Source organism: Harpia harpyja, chromosome 7 (assembly GCF_026419915.1).
Source record: "Harpia harpyja isolate bHarHar1 chromosome 7, bHarHar1 primary haplotype, whole genome shotgun sequence".
In the NCBI taxonomy this organism is placed as follows: Eukaryota; Metazoa; Chordata; class Aves; order Accipitriformes; family Accipitridae; genus Harpia; species Harpia harpyja.
Genome location: NC_068946.1, coordinates 35524638 through 35544828, shown reverse-complemented (window position 1 = coordinate 35544828; position 20191 = coordinate 35524638). Strand labels below are relative to the sequence as shown.

The following is a 20191-nucleotide window of genomic DNA, read 5'->3' as shown; positions in this document are numbered from 1 at the left end:
TGGGATGATGCTATGGTAGTTGTTAGTGTAGCCATAGGCATATGGTAACTGTGGGAGGTTAACCCTGGCTGGATGCCAGGTGCCCACCAAAGCTGTTCTATCACTCCCCCCTCCTCAGCTGGACAGGGGAGAGAAAATATAACAAAGGGCTCGTGGGACAGGGAGAGATCACTCAACCAGTTACCGTCACAGGCAAAACAGACTCAACTTAGGGAAAATTAACTTAATTTATTGCCAATCAACCAGAGTAGGGTAAAGAGAAATAAAACCAAATCTCAAAACACCTTCCCTCCACTACTCCCTTCTTCCCGGGCACAGCTTCACTCCCGCATTCTCTACCTAGTCCCACCAGCGGTGCAGGGGGACAGGGAATCGGGGTTATGGTCAGTTCATCACACATTGTCTCTGCTGCTTCATCCTCCTCAGGGGTGGGACTCATCACACTCTTCCCCTGCTCCAGCGTGGGGTCCCTCCCATGGGAGACAGTTCTCCACGAACTTCTCCAATGTGGGTCCTTCCCACGGACTGCAGTTCTTCATGAACTGCTCCAGCACAGGTCCCTTCCACGGCATGCAGTCCTTCAGGAGCACACTGCTCCAGTGTGGGTCCCCCACGGGGTCACAAGTCCTACCAGAAAACCTGCTCTATGGGCTCCTGTCTCCACAGATCCACAGGTCCTGCCAGGAGCCTGCTCCAGCGTGGGCTTCCCACGGGGTCACAGCCTCCTTTGGGCACCCACCTGCTCCGGCATGGGGTCCTCCACGGGCTGCAGGTGGATATCTGCTCCACTGTGGACCTCCCTGGGCTGCAGGGGGACAGCCTGCCTCACCATGGTCTTCCCCATGGGCTGCAGGGGAACCTCTGCTCTGGCATCTGGAGCACCTCCTCCCCCTCCTTCTTCACTGGCCTGGGGTTCTGCACAGTTGTTCCTCTCACATATTCTCACTCCTTTCTCCCAGCTGCTGTTTCTGTCCTGCTGCAACTTTTTTTCCCTTCTTAAATATGTTATCCCAGAGGCGCTACCACTATTGCTGATGGGCTCGGCCTTGGCCGACGGTGGGTCCGTCTTAGAGCCAGCTGGTATTGGCTCTGTTGGATATAGGGGAAGCTTCTAGCAGCTTCTCACAGAAGCCACCCCTGTTACCCCCCCCACTACCAAAACCTTGCCACACAAACCCAATACAGTTAACCCATTGTTCAATATAGCCTCTGTCTTCTGCTTCGGTATCTCACCAGGGTGGGTATACACAGACTTGCTGTGGCAGAATACAGAGCCCAGGCTACAATGGAGACCTTTCTGGTAATTTCATCTGTATGCTACACATTTTGCACTTCACGTACATCCATGTAATTCCACTCATTCTGTTTTACTGATATCGTAGTGTGACAGGCCCTTCTGTTTGTATTGACTGGTGACCAGCATTTGCTCATTCAGGGATGCTTTGTTTTTCACTTCCCTGACGTTCAAGAAACTGGCAGATGAAAAAAACATGAGTATGTGAAAGTTAAATTTTGTCATGGATTTCTCTAGGGGAGTCAAGTAATGCATCAGCTTATGTAGTCCTTGTTACTTGCAGGTTAAATCTTCTAGGACCAGGCCCTGAAACAGGCTGAAATTGTGACTATCAGGAAATAGTCAGTATAAGATGCTGCAGAATCTGTGCTTTGAAATATTTAATGCTATCCCTTATGGTTAGTTATTTAAATGTTTTTGGACTAATGAGTATAGTTTGGTTAGATGGTGCTTCTTGGTAAATTTGGGTTTCTGGCTTCTTTAGTTTTATTCTTGCTGCTCTGATAACAGCACTTTTGCATGAAAAATAGTACAAAAATTTCCTGTCCCTATTTCTTTGTAGTGTGCTTGGAATACTGAAGGATAATATATTAAATCTTTAAAAATAAAACACACACCAAAAACCAACCTTCATTGTAATCAGCATCTTGTAGCGGTTTTTCTAAAGTTTCAGTGATGCAACAAACGATGACTGGGAGGTAGGGAAAGGGGAAGAACATAAATGACTAAGTAAATGTACTTCTTCAGGATGCAAAAGGGAAAATAAAATTAGGACAAGGCGAGGTTTGAATGTACTGCTATAAACTTTGCTTATCCTCCTATCTCAAGTATGACAGCACTGCAACTCCTGCTTAGAAGATGGTGAGGTTTATCATCTGAAATAGAAATACAGAATGCGAAGAAACAGCAAACCAGCCTCAGAAGACTGATCTATAACCGTGTAATATCAAGAGAGTGTGTGTGGTTGCTGTGCACAAACTCGGTGTGTGCTGCACAGATTGAAGTATGCTACACAGCTGGGCGGTTTCTTCAGGGGAAAGGAGAAACAACCCTAACACCTAGCCTACTTCTGGAAAGATCAATACCTGTAAGGGATCAGCATCTGCTTTAGCAGGCCAAAAAACAATCTGAGGCAGATGACTTAATGCTACTGGAAAGTAACATTCAGCACGAGAAAAAATGGAAACAGCTAATACAGGTTGGTCTAAGAAGATAATTACTTGTCACAAAAGTTGCCTTATGCATATATGTTGGCCATCATGGCTAGGTTAGCATTGCTAGGTGAAAAGCAAATGCCATCTGGAAGATTTTAAGTTTTTGTTCCTCTAGAACTGTAAAAGAGTGGGACAGCAAGTGGCTGTTGTGATATCCACAGGGGAGCTGAAAGACTGTGTTTGGAAACAGGTGACTTGTCAGATCACTAGTAAGAATGGAGACTAGAGGTCCAGGTTGGAAAGGCTTTGGATCAGTTTTTCTCTCCAAAACTTGTCAGCTGTGTGCATTGAACATCACTAATGAGAAACCAGTTCTGTTGATCAGACCACAAGGGAGGGTGCATGGCAGTGACATCTGGTTTTTCTGTGTGCTCTTCCCATGAGCTTTCCAGATAGTAGTACCTCTTTGTAGGGCAAAATTTGGCAATGCTAATAGATCTCTGAGGTCTTATCAGAGCTTTATTTTATGTAGTCCTTGAAGCACTCAGAAGAGAACAGTTGTATAACCATAAAACAGAAGCTATGTAACCTAGAAGGAATTACCAAAACACCTATTGTATTATGCATCTTTTCTGATCTAATTATATAAACATGCTTTATTATTTATAAAACTGCATCACTTCAAAATTTAGTACTGTGTTTCCTTTCCTTTTTTCTGTACTACTAAATTTTGCTCTTAAGACTTTCAGAGCTGCATTTTGAGCATACAGATTTAGGACAGGACTGGTCTCAAGTGGCACTGTAACATTAAATATTAAATAACTGATTCAAACTGCAGCCAAGAGGAAAATCAGATGACAGTCAAATCTTAAGCCAGAAAATTGAAGAGGAAAGCAATAAAGATTTCTCATTTTATCACACCTGCTGTTTTGCACATCTTAGTGAGCTGTGCATAACAGTCTCCTTCCTCAAATAACTTCTGCTTAACCATAGTGCAGGAGCTATTTACCATTTGCATGGTTGCTCCCGTCTAACTCAACAGCAGTAGCATGCCAAAAAGGGCAAGAAGATTTTATATTTATTTACTTATTTAAATTAACATTCTTTATATCCACTTGCATCTGCCAGGCTTTGCAGAAATGCAGCAAGTTATCATTACAGAAATCTTGGGAGGCAGCAAATTGGAGCAGTGAGGCTACTGCTGTCAACCGTATTGTCACACTTGCAGCTTAGTATGAGACTAATTATCAGGAATGAAGGTAAGTAAAGATTTAGTGGAGGGTACAGACTGAAGCAGGGCTGCACTTCTATTTGGTTTCTGAACCAATCAAAGGTATGCCATGGGGCTGTCCTACGCGCTAATCATGTTTCTCATCTGCTCTATGTTTGGGTTTTTGGTGTATAGGTCTGTCATGATCTACACACATACAGATGTAGGATTTAATAAAGCTCTTATTTTATTTTAAAAGAGCTTTATTATGTGAAGGAAATTGTGAGATTGGAACTTAGAATAGAAATTCTTTAGAGGATCTCTGAAAATTTGCAAATGAAAACGTATGTCCATGTGTACCAGGCTGAATGCTGAGAGTGTGCCACCTTCACCCTGTCTTATTTTGAGTTCTGCCTGGAAAAGAGTTGGAACTCTGATTTTCTAAATACCTTAAAAAGCTAATGTCTCAAAAGAAGGTGGCAATTTGTTGCTTTACTCTTCTAGGTAGTGACACAGGCTGTGAAGTATTAATAGTCATCCACCACAATTCCCTAACAATCCTGTGAGATAGCATTGCTCACTGCCAATGTGTGTTAGGGCTTTGATCAGGGAAGGCAAAACATCCAAAAAGATTGCTCAGAGTGAAACACAGTAACACCTGAATTATCATGTGCCTGATATAAAAGCACAGTTTTGTGCGACTTAACAACTGTAAGATTGAAGTCTTAATACTGTAAGATCAACACTTGTGGTACAATACAAAAGGTCTCAAGTTTGAATTTGTGAGACCATTAAATGAGGTGCTAGTAGTCCTCCTAGGCTTTGGATGGATGAAGTGTTATTTTTCTGTGCTCTGTCTTGTATTTTTACTATCTTTGTGGGGATTTTTTGTTGGTTTAGGGGAGAAGAGCTGCTGTTTGTTTGTTGGTGTTTGTTTTTGTCTTTGTCCTAAAATGGGAGCTATAATAGGTTGATAGACAATGTCACAAATACTAAGTTGATCCAATTGTTCAGAGTCCATTGGTTTGGGATCTCTCCTTAGACATAACCATCTAGGAGGAATGCATACCTCTGGCTATGTCAGGAGCAACATTAATTGGATTAAGTTGCCTTGAGTGAATCAAAGGTGAAGGCTCTGATACTGTGTTTGGGGAGCAGAAAAATGCAATGTGAGGATAAAACATGGACTGCTTTAAGTCACAGTGGGCATGTGGGGAACTTAGCAACGCTTCCCATTTAAAAGAATTAAACATTCAGTATTGTTTAAACTTGGCCTCAGAAATGCTCCTTTGAGCACTCTCACAGTAAACATACTCTTCACAGCCACAGGAAATCATTGCAGCAAAAATAGTTTTCAGCCTCAGCTAACAATTGCAGTAGCTTAGCTATGTGCTTGCCCAGTTCAGTCAGATGGTGGGGATTAAAATGGAGAACAAGCTGCATGATGGCAGTTCAAGCCTTCTCATCTTCTCCAGAACCAAGGCCTGCATCTATGGAGTTTGAGTTAGGCTCGGTTTAGCTTTCAGCCCAAAGCCCGAGCCTAGAAGTCTGTCAGCTACTGGCAGGAGTTGATCAGTGGGTGACTGGGAACACCAAATCTGAAATTCTTCTGAAGTGAATTTCCATGGGAAAAACTTCAGGAGACTGCAGTTTCTCTGAAAGTAGTTTTCAGAGCCAGAAAGCCAGCTTCTTTGCAGGCAATGTGGTGAGCTTATGGCTAGTTGCTAAATATGAGGGGGAGTTTAATGTCAACTGTTTTGAAGTGTGGCATTCTTACATTGCTGTTTGTGGCCCTGACTGTAGCAAATCAGTGGCAAAAGCATCTCTGTAAATAACAGCTACAATTCTGGAAGCAAAATAGCTGTTACATTTTTAACTTTGTGCGTTTATTATGTTTCATGTTTGCTTGTCCAAAGTCAGTTGGATAACTTTGGATCCTTGCCTGCCATTGCTGGGCAGCAGGCACTGGTTTGGCATTGGAGCCGTAAGGGGTGTGCGCTTACGGTGGGGAGGGCTGTGCACTGCTGGGGGTGTGCTGCTAAGCTGGGGGCTCTGTGGGAGTGCCTGTGTTCACAGCCCGGCTGGCCGGTCTTCCTGCAGAAGAAATAGAAGAAAGGGAAAACTGCAGGAGCAGAGAGGCCTTGTGCCTCTTCAGCCTTGTTCTTGGGAGAAGTGGCCCTTTTCCTGGGAGAGCGGCCATGCCGAGCTTGCTCTGCTGGACAGCAGGTCTGTGGGGAGGATGGCATCTTTCTGACACACGATGGGGTACACCAGATTAGTTGGCAGAGGCTCTCCAACTTTTCCATCTTCTTAGTGTTCTGTATCATGCTGAAGCATCTTTCAAATTTCATTAGCAACTCAGAGTTAAAAGGGTTGAGAGGTTAAGAAACTGTCTGTCCCCTGGATCAGGAATACACTCGCATGTTGAACAAGAGCGGTCAGATCTGTTGCTGCACTCTTGAGGGGCTCTAGAGTATTCATTTTAAGACTACATTAGAAAAGAATTCCTTTTTTTCTTACTGAAGAGTCACTTTTTAGCTTGACTCTTCACTGCAGTGTGTCACTTCTGTATTTGAAACACTGGCCTGGTAAGCACCAGCACAACCTAAAGGATTTGCCGGAAGGGCCATATGTAAACAGGTTTGACATCCCTCATTCTGAGCTCAAGCAGACCACACACAAGCCTGGTTCAATCTGGAAGTCTTGTAGGCATGTTAGTGCAGGACTAAAGTGAACCTCATAAACCCTATTGCGAGCAGACAGATCAAGTCTTCCAGAATACATGTTCCTTGAGCGCTTTCATCTGGGTTTGCTGGATTTAAATGAACCTAAAAAGTCTTTCAAGCAGCAGGCTTTGTGTTTATGTGGGTCGTTCAAATTTTGTGTTTCTATACAACTGACTGGAGGAGTGTTTCAAGTCTGAGGGCCAGAGCAAATTCTCACAAAGCAGAGCAGCTTAATCTGTCATCATCTTTCAGTTAAATGTGAATTGATGCGGCAGTTGCCCACAATAGGGTGCTTCACCTAGTGGCCTCCATTGTATTGCTTTAATAGGGCAGCGAGTATTGCTGGGGGGGAAAGCGGAACAAAAGAAACCTTAGTACAGATCTTGCCTTGCTTTTCTTAGTCAGTTGGGCTCTGCTACTGCTGCTAGCTAGAAGAGTTTGTTACTTTCCCTGGTGCAGACAACCAGCTGTGACCCCAACAACAACTGTCCCCAGTGACCTGGTGATGTTCAGCATAAGCTGCTGATGCTTAAGAAGGACCTTGAGCAGGATATCAGAAAGGGTACTAGGGAGGGTTTATGCCACTGGCCAGACATCTTCCCTTCCCTTGGGTCAGTAACTATTCAGACTGTGCTCAGGCTAAGGGCTTTTTCCAACCATGAGAGTTGGGACTATTACCTAGGACAAATTAAAGGCCTTTCTTAATCAACTACCACTTTGTGAATTCAGTTGGGAATGAGACTTGGTAACCTTGCACTTAAGAAAAATGTTCTTCTCTTCTATGATGTCCTCTGCAGAGAGAAAGAACATTTTGCTTAAGTTCCCAAAATTCTAAGGTGCTTTGGACACTGGGCTATACTGTGAGTGGATGTGATTCCTGCTCGTAACTGTTTCCCTCCACTTGCATCTCTTCATCAGGGGGCTGCAGTGAGACCCAAATAGAGGGATAAAGAAGTATATACTGTAGATTGTGAATGATGGATTTCATTTTTAAAACAAGAAAACTTTGTGAGGAATTTATCATAACTGCTCACACTTAGGAGCAAAAGAAGGGCACTGGGAGTGCTCAGCAGTGAGACTGTTAGACAGTTTTTCCCTCCTAATATTTTTATTTTCAGTGACAGCCTTCAAACTTTCACTAATGAGATATGTAACCTTGAAGTTACATGGCAGGTTTCCTAGCCGTAGGACCAGCCTAATGAGAAAATTGTTACTCAAATAAAACCTTCCTTCATATTGCAGTCCTTGCTGTTTCTTCCATGTGCATGATCTGAAGGTTTCTACCAGCACAACTAACGTTTTTCCTCCAAGTACTCTATTTTTGCAGTATCTTGAGGAAACTGCTGACATAAAAGCTGTGAGCCATGTTGCTAGTGTGACTGAACCCTTGAAGGGATTGATATTTGTATCATATCAATTAAATAAATTAATCTCTGCAGTGCTATGGAGGCTACAGGAGAAGAGAGTTTCCGTTCAGCTGAAGTATCACACTTTAAATCTCATTGATGTTCTCACACTCTTCTGTACTCAACTTCTCAGAGGATTATATATGTATGACACAACTTACTTTCTAAATACTTGTGAAAGTAGCTTTGAAGAGAAAGGTTTGGATTAACCTTCTTTTACGTAGGACCATTTTCAGTTTTGAAACCATTCCAGTAATGTCTGAACACGCTTCAATGCCAATTAACTGTAAGCTAATAGTTTTGCCAGTGGAGAGGAAGTTGTAAGTGCTGTAAAATATGTAATTGAACGTGATTCACACTGCAGTATTGCTTCACAGTAAGGAAGCTAAATCTCATCCTGCTATAAACGTTATGAATAGTACCTCACTGGTGTTTATGTCAAGCACGTTCGTGTAGTCATTCCAACCCTTGGAAAAAAAAAACAGGAATTCGTCTAAGAATTTACACTGCATGAGGTTTCGATTTTACTTCCTTATACTTCCATTGACTCTTCTTTCCTAAGCCAGTAATGGGTCCAAAAGATAGGAAGATATTCTGTATGTCTTCTCTTATTGAGGAAGGGAGAAAGACGTCGAGGAGAGGATGATTTTATATTAAATCTCCAGCTGGTTTCTCTCTTATTTTCTGTGGCATCTTGATCCTAGCTTCTAGTTTGCCTCTATCTGAAAAGAAAAACTAGATGCTCAGCAATTATTTCATGTGTACTTGGGAAAATGTAGAATAATCTTTACCAAGGAAACTCTTTGGAAGCGTATGTAAATTCTGGATATATTTCTGTATCCAGCCTATCTGTCTGACACAAATGCACTCCCTAAAACGAAGACTGAAATGCTGGAATCTGCTAAGCGAAATTCCAGCTCATTGCAGATGATGCTTTTCATTACTAAAGACTGTATTTGATATGCAGCACTCTAAAGTCACCTATTGAAAGCTTAATAAAATTTCTTATTATCATTGTCCTGGTGTCTAATAACAAGTGAACTTCCCTGCAATAGGCATGCAAATTGTCTTCTGTCCTCCTTTGTCCTGCTAGTTTTCATGAAAACTTTTAAAAACTTAATTATCCTTGAAAATTTGTTTTTTCCTGTCATATTTAGGTGCAATTAGCCAGTATTTTCAGAGGGCTAATGGGAGGCCAGGAGAAGCAGGCAGATGAGCACAATGCTTGATAACAAATGTTGTAGAAAACCAGATGAAAATTTTGCTTCAACTTCTGTTAATGTGACCAGGGTGTGGTGGTTTGCCAGTGCTATAAGAAATCATGTGTTGATCTGTAAAGTGTGTAAACCTGGTATCCTAGAGTTAATCTGTTGTACCTTTTGCAGGTGGAGATTTACATTTTACCTTTATATATTTACCTATGGAGTACGGTTCCTGAAAAAGGTAGGCACTTACGTTATTATGCTTTCATAACACATCACAGATTTGTTTGAAATCTTGTATAGGTATAATATAAAGCACAGGCATAAAACTTATGTTCACAAAGAATAAAAATTAAAATTTAATTTGTATTCATAAAATGAGTTGCTACTGGCATTGGTAAGGAATATAAGTTCTTATCAATATTTAATGGAGTAGAAAAAAAATAAATGGGAATAGCAACATGCCTAGTTCACTTTATTACTTTTCATTATAGGCATTAAGCTGGCTATAATACTTACCAAATTATTCATCTCAATTTCTGCATCATCCTTGTTTAAATGCCTCTGGCAGAGGTTGTTTTTATTAACAAACAAAATCCATTCGTGTTCTATAAAATGCTATTTTTTGCCTGTTCTTTGTTTGATGTACTGTGGAGAGAAGTTTCCATGGAGTTTCCCATCAATGCTGCATTTCTGGTGATTTAAGCAGAGAAGGGTAATGATAGCTCTAAACGCCCTGGCTTAGGTCTATTAACTCTGCCATATACGGTAATATGGATTTATGGTGCAAATTGTTTTGCCAGTGTGACTAGTTCTTAGAGATTTTGTGCAAGTTGGGCCATATTTGTGTAATTCTGAGAGACAAAATTAGGGGAATGTGTGGTCTCAGTGCATTCGTGTAATCTTATCTTCTTTGTTTTGGACAAAAAATTGACACGAGAAAATGTATCCTAAATGTTTCTGGTGCTTTGTAAGTAAAAGTAGCTATTAAAAAAAATCTTCATCACTTTTATGGCTGTAATTCTTGAGGCTGTCCAGGTGCCAGGCAACTTGGTGCCAGCAGGACTGATGATGTGCCTGTGTGGAGAGGGGACATCAGGGCTGTTCTAAGCTATTTAGCAGTAGTCAGACCCAGAGGAAGTGCGTGCACCAGTCCTCCAAATGGACCAGAGCAGCATGTAATGTGCAACCTCTCCCTGCCTCCTTGAACACTTATACTTTGTGTGTACTTTATCCATTAACATGCTGTATGGTCATGATCTGTTACTCAGTTTTCTCCCTTTGATTCTGTCCATGTCTGTGGTATGAAATATGAGAATAGTTTTAATAAGCAATTGTCACAACCTAAAAGGTTTCTTGGCCTGTGGGTGTGTAGAGATTGTGACCATGGGTTCATAGGATTCTGTAATACACAAGGACATGGAGGCTTTGTCCTCTGAATTTCTCTATTTTATTACAGATTACCATAAATACCACAAAGATCACCATTAGCAAGTATCACAAAATCACTACTAGAAAGCATAGCTATGATTAATAAAGCAAATCTGTCTCAGCACAAAGAAAGTGTCTGTTCTAGGAAAAACTCTGAATACCAGCATTTCTAAAGACTAAGGAGAATATAGTAAATGCATGCTTCATTAGAAGCCATTGTGAGCTGTTTCTAAAGGCTGAGTTGACATGTAAAGTGCAGGATGTCATCCTCCCAATTCAGTGTATCACTGCAGTTTGAGAAGAGCTGGCTGACATAGCATGGTTGTTTGAACAAGGTGTACCATTGCTTGCTTAACAAGGATCAGTTTTGTAATTTTGCTGTAATTTTAACTTTCAACATGTTTAACTTTTACAAAGAGAATTTGTTCATTATGTATTGTGTATGTATTTTTAATTACTCAGTTTTACACAGTGTTGTAAATGAGTCTTGCAACGTTTTATGCTATTGTCATTACTCCAGTATGCTGCTTCATATACTCAGGTCTTTCACGTGGAAATGTCTGTACATTAACAATTACGATCATGATTGTATTTATATTTACACCATCTCCCTAGTAACATTGTGTAACTAAAAGAAAGTACAGGCTTTTTGCCGTTCATCAAACACCAAAGATTTTGCGGCGTCCACTTAGGAGGGAAATCTAGGTTTGCAAGAAATAAAATTCAGACCCCCAAATCTGGAGGGAGACACTTCTTTCAGAGCTTCACTACAGTACTAAAGTGGATAATGCTTTTTAATTTGTCTTGGTTTTCTTAATGGAATAATTGTAAAGAAACACTTAATTGCTTCCTTAGGAAGCTAGTGAAAAAAGTTAAGTGTAATAAATTATCTTAAAAATTTGGTAGAAAGGTCTTTCCTTCAAAAAGCTGTTTTGCCTGGAGAGAAAGTTCATTTCGTAGTCAGCAGTGTCTTGCTGAGCTAATGCTATAGTAGAGATCTGCATCCTTTCAAATAACAAGGTGTGCTTAAGACCATCCCTAAGATACCTAGTCTGGAAGACTGATAAGTGTGGTGAGCGACCCTAGATGCAACAGCAGTCCCAACGGGTGCAGTTCCGTCACAGCAACACATGCTGCTTTACTGGGAGAGGGTGAGAAAGAGTAAATGCTACAGACATTCCTGTTCTGAAGAACGGAATATGCCACCAGCATAACACCACATTGGAAATACTCATTTTGACTTTTAAAACCCAAACTAATGCTTAGTTAATACATAACTTTGGATAGTTCAATAAAACATTTTGATACAGTATGTCTTTCAAACATCCAAATGTAATAAGAATACATTTTTAAAAGGGAAACTGCATTTTGGTGCTTTTCAAATGAGCAGAATCATTCAAGGTTGGTTGGTTTGTCCATTTCTGGATAGTTAAACCCTGATTTGAGAAAGCTGGTTTTGCCATCTTGAGTGGGAAGTGCTCATTAGTTGGTCTTGTGACTTTTACTCTTACGAGGTACCCCCCTTAGAAAAGTGAACAGACTCAATTGTACAAAAGGCTCTCCATAAAACACTATGCCCAATGCATTGTCTCTTTTATAGTTTCTTTGTTGGCTTTTGAATTGCCAGGCAACAAAACACTCTGACTTCTATATCATTGTCCTTCCCTCCCAACTTGACCTCGTCTCCTTGCAACATGCCACTCCTTTGCTTTGCTGCATATGTTGCTGACCTGATGGGGTTTTTGTTCACGTTTGGCTCTCTTAAATGTTCCTTCCTTAGTTTGAGGGCAAAATTCATCTTTACCTACAACACTGGCATGGAGCCCTTCAATTACTTAAGTACCACGTTGAGCTAGTTTTGAGGTCCTTTGCTTTGTGCTGGCCCTTTGCCTGGAGGTGATTTTCATCTTTTGGATTCTTTCTGAAAACACCTTTCTCGTAATGCCCACAGCACATGAATCATTGCTACTTTGTCTTCTACTGTCACCTTCCCTATTTGCTGCATAAAGCAATATTACTGCATCAGTGCAGTATCAGCAGAAGGGTCTGTGTTTCCTTGTACACACCAAACTGCCTGAGGAAGATCTAACCAGGATACTCTGGCAAACCACTATTCTTGCAAAGAATGTCATTAGGTCTTTGGTGGCTTTGTAGAGCTGACAAGCTTATCTGGCTTTTTGGGAAGATGTGCCCAAGCTTAGTAAGCAGTATTAGCAGACTTATCAACTCTGGTTTAGTTCTGAAAGCATGATACTGTCAGTGTGGCACACATGCTGGTGTTAGTTTATTTTTTAGAATGGTAATAACTAACTGCATTAAAGTTTTACATTTGCCTGGTTAGAGCATCTCGCAAGGAGAAAGAGGCCTGGGGTTTCAGCTTTGATTTTTCACTTCCCTACAGAAGCACATGAAAGCTAATAAAGCTGTCATTTGGAGCAATCATAGCTCGCTCTAAAATGCCATGGCAAGCTTGTCTTTGTTACTGTTCATGATGGCAGTTAATAGCTGATCTAGATAAAAAAATTTCTGCGCCCACTAAAGCAACCTGTAAGTCTTTGTAGTAACAACTGCACGTGATATGATATATCAATTCTTCTGCCATGCTATAATTGCTGAGTATGTTGCTGGAGATTTAAAAGCTGTGTCTCTTTATCGAACTGTTCTCTTTGGTTTTGTCTTTTTCCAGTGACAGGTGTTTGTTGTTAAGTCATAAATAAAGTAAAAAAAAAAAAAAATCTTGTGTTGAACAGTATTTTCAAAAAATCTCAATTCATAGGGAAAAAATGCCTGACATAAAGCTTTGTCTTAGGTTCTGTTGCAACAGAGCAAACTGATCAACCTATGTGTTTTAAATAAGTTTTTGTGTTAGTGGTGTCTGCAGGATGCTTAGATTGGGCCATTTTGCTGAATAAAGTTCACCATGAACTTAGGAAAATCCTTTAGGCTGGGAAGGCAGAGGATTGGCAGTAGGGTGTCCTGCATGTGGCTGTTTGTTGTAGGCCATGGTATCATGATCAGGTGCTGATATTGTACGTGATGGTTTTTAGCAATTTAAAATGCACAAGAAGTCATGCTTCCACCCTCTCTTCCTCCCTCTATCCATATGGACATCTGCTTTCCACAGCCTCTGGGTCATACAACAGCTGCTTCACAGCACACTCCCTGCCTCCTGCCAACTCCACCGCTGAACTCTCAAGGCAGGAGACCTTTATGGAGTTTGCACTGGTCTTGTCCTCAGTGCCTCCTAACTCAAATGGGCATATGTTGTCAACTTTGCCTTTGTTGTGATAACATGTCGCTCATGAAGTGACATTGTGTGGATGAACTTCTTTCCTATAACGTGTACTGTTGACGGCATACACCATATCCAGCTGCTTTGACTGTTTCCCTTTTCTTGGGCCTAAAGAAACAGTAAAAGTGCAACTTCTACCATTGGTGTCTGCCTTCTTCAGTCAAGAGGTGATTTTAACTGCAGGGTGCACCTGTGTGATTGGTATGTCATACAAATGTTTGCAATATCAAGGAAATACGTGCCCCTTTCAAGAGTTACAGTGAAGTGAGAGAATTAAGTCTTTGGTAAGAGAGTAGACAAGGCAAGGCAGTTGCTTTCTTACTCACAAATGGACAACATGTAAAGGAATAGCTCACAGCCTTCCAGATACTCAGCCAAACCATTGCATCACCTAGAAATTGTGTCTTAATATGTATGCATAAAAGACTAACAGACTTCAGTAAAATTTTTACCGTAGAGTTATTAGTATTTAATTATCATATTAGACATTCCTCCCTTCCCCAGCTCCTGTGTGCCTTCAGCTGGGTTTTTTGTTGTTTTTTTTTTTTTACTCTCCTTTGCATCAAAATAAGTAAATGAATATTACAGAGCTGCAAGGTTTAATTTTATTAGGGGTTTTGCTGTCATTGTCTGTAACTAGCAAAGTAATTAATGACATTTCAATGTCAAAGCATCGCAAAGATGAAATAATTTCCTTGGTCATGGTTTCTTTTTAAAATGTTCCTTATAAATTTTTGCTTCTTCTTAAAGTCCTCTCTAACTTAACACTTTCAATTGTAGCTATCTTATTTATATTACCAAGTAGTGTAATAGTGTGGTGAGACTTTCTGCTTCCCAAAGAGTCTCTCATAGTTGAAGTTAAATGTATGTTTGTCTCTGTTCTTCTAAACCAGAACCTTCTATTTGATGAAAATGAACTGTTAACTTTCTAGGTAATGAGTATAAAGCAGATGTCGGGATATTGATGGGTTTGTTACTCCACTCCAGCACCCCATAGCATTCTGTGTTTCAGGACATGCCTGACTGTCAGCAGCACGTACTGCTCCAGGCTGAACTCCCATCTCCCACAGACTCAGTGGTGCAGGATGCTCCGTCCTTCTTCTCAGCATGGTGGCTAATGCACTGAGGGGGTGAAATAGGTCATCATAATTAGGATTTGGAGTCACTTCTGTCATTTCTGATAACTTTATGAGAAGAGGGGATCGATGTAAAAGTAGGTTAGAGTTCAAGCCAGTTTACTTTCTACCTCAAATATTACCATTTCCAAGGGTAGACTTGGTGATGAACATTCTTCTATGCGAGGAAACAGACTGAGACGCCAACCTTCAAAGAGAAGGTGAAGCTTGCTTTCATTACGCCCTGCCAACTCCATTACTCAACTGCTTTCCACAGCAGATTTGAATGATTTGGGGCTAGAGTGAGTGGCCCATAAAGTCCTTTAATGCAAAGCATTCACTTTCCTTTCTACTTCTCATTGCCCCCATTCTTGGCAAAATGGCAAACGCTAGATGTGACCATCCCATCTTAGTTTTCCAGCTTCTGAAACAGATGTTAGGTCAAGCCTCACTATGTATGGACCGAAGCCAGTCCTTTCAGGTGAAGCACTGAAGCACTTAGGTGGAGTGAAGCCCAAATTAAAATAGCTTTGTATTTCTTTTAGAACACCAACAGACTCTCCCCTAAGTAAATGTTTACTTTTTTTTTTTTGCCTATTTCACACTTTTCCTGTAATTTATACATATGAAACCAGAGTGTGGGGTTTGCTTTTAGTTTTACTTTTTTAACTCATTTCCATGGTTCTTGTTTTTAAATTAAGGGGTGAAAAAGGTGATTTTATTTTGTTTCATGTGGTATTTAGATATATACATACAAGATATAGAACATAAATATCTTAAATGTAGATCTTACAAGTTCTGTATTTACTCTTTTGTTAGCCTAACAGTAATCCAGAGTAAAGACAATGATAAGAACTTATCTAATACAAATCTAGCATTCTTGTGTGGGTGGTACCAGGGCCGTAGTAGTGTTGGAAAGATTCTCATCTTCATGAATATAAGATGAGATAGTGCTAGTTAGTGGCTTAGAAGACCTATGTCCAAGTTGATCTGTGATGTAATGACATTGACTCTTACACAGAGGTGTTTGGCCTCAAATGCCATCATCACTATGAAGTATGATTATGAAAATATGATCTGGTCCTAGGTCTTCCTAGGAGTTGGCATAGTAACCTGCATGCCCAGAAGCATGTTCCTTTACCTGGGTAATAAATATACTACAGCATTCTTTGTATCTTTATAAATCACTAAGATTTGAAGCATAAAAGATAACTGTCCAATTATATTTCCACTCTGATCATGTATATGCAAATTCTTCCCCTTTCTGACTGCAGGTGAGATTTTTCAGCACTACCATTTGTTTCATTTGCATGTCAACAAAACAATTCCTTGCAGAGCACCACACCAGTATTGATGCCAACAAGACATTAAGTTCCATTGACATTAAACTGACTGCGTTGCTTTTCACTAATATAGGAACAGGATAACATTTTTGTTTTCTTCAGTAATATTTGAAATTAAATCAGTGGTGGTGGGGTTCATTAAGAGTTAATGGTCTGATTGTGATCCCATTAAATGGAAAAATTAGCATTAGCTTCACTGATAAAGAAACAGCGTGAGGAATTCAGGATTGGCTTGTTACTTGCTTGCTGATCCTTGGTGCTAAGCAGTACCTGTATAATGCTGTAGAATGAAAAACCTTTACAAACATCTGGAAGCAAAGCTTCCAGGTGACATATGGTGACTTTTCACATTCAGTTTCCTTCCTTTAATTGCCCATGAGAATTACAAACTCACAAAAGAGCACGAATTCCCTGCAGTAAGAGTCTTGTGAAGTCTATATTGAGACTTAGGAACCTGAAGTTGCATGTAGGTATCCTGCTGGGAAAAGGACCATCTGCCTGGATAAACAAATAACTTGACTTGCTCTTTTTCAAATTTAGTGTTGAAGTAAGGCCGATGATACAAGGATGCTGTGGCTATGTTTAAAAAATGCCAGGTGCAACAAGCTTCTGTATGTATGCAGCTGACTGAGTGTCAGTTCTGCATCTCCCTTTTTAAGGAGTCATCCCCTACAACAGAACTGTCTGCCATGTAATTGCAACTGCTAGTGGTGCAGATAGATTGCAAAACAACAGGAATGCCATGCTGAAGTGTACATTTGACTGCAAAAACCTAGTCAAGTGACATAAACGTATGGAAGGCAGCTAGAAAAATAGCAGTGTAGTGTGGAAGAAAAAAAAACCCAACAGGTATAGCTCCACTTCCACATTTATGAAAGTTCCTCCTTCTTGAAACTATAGGATGTTTCAAAAGAAGAAAATGAAGTACTTATCCTCGTGTGTGCACTAACCACTGAGCTAGCCAATTACTGTGTGACAGCAGGAGATGCTGTTAGTGGCCTACAATTTCTATGCGCACTTAGAGAGAACCTGGCTTCCTAATGATTTTTGTGAGTGAGGATGCTTCGTTCTGCTGCTCAGCTGAGTTGGCGTGTTCTTTGCCTCTTTTTGGAGTAAAATAGCAAGAGCAATACATGCAGATGTTAACAGCCCTGGGAGAGCAGTATAGCGTTTGTAAATGCCATTTTGGATTGCTTACATTCAAGAATTTTAGAGCCTAAAGTCAGACTACCTTCATTTGAAATACAAAAAAAGAACTTGTCACTTCATGGTTTGGTGACTGTTTTTTTACATAGTTTCTGTATTACAGTTCACCTGTATTTCTTGATTATCGAGATTGTTAACCTTAGAGGAAGTAATTAGTTGTTGATATGCACAGCAACTCATAGAATTGTTATATTTGGGGAAACAGGCATCTCTGTGATGAAGATTGTGAATTCATATCCCTGTGGGAAGTAAGACTGGGACGCAGGAACAATGGGATATTTACCTGGAGTGATGTCTCATTTGCCATTCAGGTTTTGGAATTTTCCTGCTATTTATCTTTCTATCAATTTTGCGGCTATTTTGGTATTAAACTATTTAATAGCTTCACTGTATGCTGTCTTGCATCACTTCTATGACTGATACTTCATCTTCAGTTTTCTTCAGAGCATCCTGAGGTCTGTTCTGGATGCAATCATATGTTCAGATGTCATCGAATACATCTCCATTTATTTTAGCTGTTAAATAAAACAATTTTGGAAACACTAGCATATACTTCCTCCTTAAAGGAAATGTGTCTCAGTTTCTGGTCACTAAGCTGATAAGTTGGTAATGGCTTATTTTAGTCAGGTTCAGGACCTAATAAAATGCAACTGCTGTCACTGTTTGCTCTGATTAGTCATGGTAAGATGTTTTGAAGGACCTCCAAGAGGTGGTAGACTCTTACTTTCAGCCAAAGTAATATTATCACTCAGATGTTCCCAGAAAAGTGAGGAGTTACTGTTAGTGTGAAATCACTACAGCACTTCTGTGTGCATTTATACCATTTAATCTTCTTTCCTTTAAATGGAAGCTTTTCTTAAAAGACAAATGGATGAAAACCACACACTGCTGGTATTATCCCAAAGTTATTTCCAGTGTTGGAAAATTAAGGTTGAAGTGAGTCACTCTTACTATTTTAAAGAGCAAGTATGTGTTTTCTCTATTATGAAAGACATACTTCATTGTACTCTGTTCACCTGTTTCTTTCTCAGCCATACAGGGTCTCAGCAGGCTGAGTATACATTATAAACACTTCCCTACACACTCAATAAAGCAGCTTAATTCAGTCACAAATTGCTTTGTCTAATAGACAAGGAAGGTTCTAATTTCACAGCTGTACATGAGGCTTTTTTGACACTGGTACATTTTTTTCTTAATTGTTCCCCTGAAGAGCTGAGTTGTATCTCCATGGAGCAATGGAGGGTACAGGTTTGGTTGATCACTTGTTTGTTTCTCTTTTTTTCCTGACATGGTTTGTGTAGCCTTGCAAAGAATGACCTGACCTTGGAAAGCCCGACATGAGTGAGATCACTGGTAGTTTTCTACCAGCTGTACAGCATTTGTCTTTTGGTCTCTCTATCTCAAGAATGACCATGGAAATCTCACAGATTATCTGAAGATGAGTAGTTGGGAGGAGGTACAGCTTTATCCTTGCAGTTCTCTTGGAAAGGCTGGTTTGTCATAGTGGCCCATTTCCCTGTGGTCAGTTCTTCTGTTTTGTGCAGTCCAACGCTTGTTGGCACTGGGAGTGGCAGGACCGTTCTGGGAAGAAACTAAATTTTATAAAATTCTATATAGTCCTCAGCTACCTCTTATGTCAATAATTTCTACTTTTATCTTTGTCAGATCGCTACACTGCTTTTCCCCACTTCTTAAACTGACTTTATTATTTTGGGGAGTGGATTTGGGAATCCTGTAAGTCTGCAGGTTTGACGTGTTCCTGTGGACTACAGAAAGGGTGCCTTGTTTCATTCCTCTCTTGTTGCCACCTTTTTACCATGATCATTTTATCCAGTATCAACACATTTTCCCAAAGAAACATATAGCAATGATCTTAATTTAGCTCTCAGGGTCAATTGTGGTTCCGCAGGCTTGCATCAGGGTCTTTCATCTTTCTGGAGGTTATTTGTTCCTGTCGGTTCTCTAAAATATGAAGGGAATAAATAAGGAGTTTTATCTTAGTACATTGCAATTTCCACAGTGCTAGTGAGAACACGGTGCCTCTGACCTCCTTGCTGATACCATGCCCTGTCACCTGGTGGTTCAGTAAGACAGAGGGCAGCCAGGACTGTGATCGATCAGCTCTGGAGGTGCAGGAGAAGCAAACCAGGGTGCAGCTGCTTTGAAGCCAACTGGTCTTTCTCAGTCGTCCAGTTTTCTAGTCTATTCTGCATCTGTTGTGATGTTTCCTTCCCGTGTGATACCTGAAGGGTTGTTATATTATCTATTACTGAAACGTTGTAATTACTTTTGTTCAGTGAGCTTATCTGCCCGATACTGGATAAATACTCTCATTTAAATGAAGAATGTCAGAGGCCACTGTGGAGCCCTTTAACACAATGTTGATATTTGATATTTTACTGTGCTATTAACAGAGGGATAATGTGATACGTATGCCACTCAGGGAGGAAAGGAAGCCTGCCTTTGGCAGATTGTACTTGCTGTGAAATTGATTTGGACACTCTGGTTTTTTTGATTACTTTTTTTTTTTTTTAATCAGAAAACAAATTGCTGAGTATCTGCAAGTGATGAAAATTGTTAAGCTAAAATAATTTTGGATGTTAAAATCCAATCATACTCTTTTTCCTTTCCGTGAAAGTAGGGCTGAGCACTAGGAGCTAAATAAAACAATTTCTAATTGCATGAGCAGGAAAGAGCACTCGTGCCAGAGTCTCCTGAAGGATGCTGTTGTGAAAAAAAGGGGAAATGCCTTATTACATTTCTAAATAAGCATCATGAGTGGAAAAGGTTTCCAGTAAGACCAAAGTTAGAT

General features: G+C 40.3%; 1 protein-coding gene across 2 annotated transcripts in view; it reads left to right on the top strand.

The window, feature by feature from the left end:
* Nucleotides 1–20191, top strand: part of CERS6 (ceramide synthase 6) — a 134448-nt gene that overhangs the window by 59965 nt on the left and 54292 nt on the right. For both annotated transcript variants that reach the window (XM_052793134.1, XM_052793133.1), the window contains exon 4: nucleotides 9176–9233. In XM_052793134.1, the coding sequence (XP_052649094.1) occupies nucleotides 9176–9233 (58 nt within the window). The remainder of the gene's footprint in view (nucleotides 1–9175; nucleotides 9234–20191) is intronic.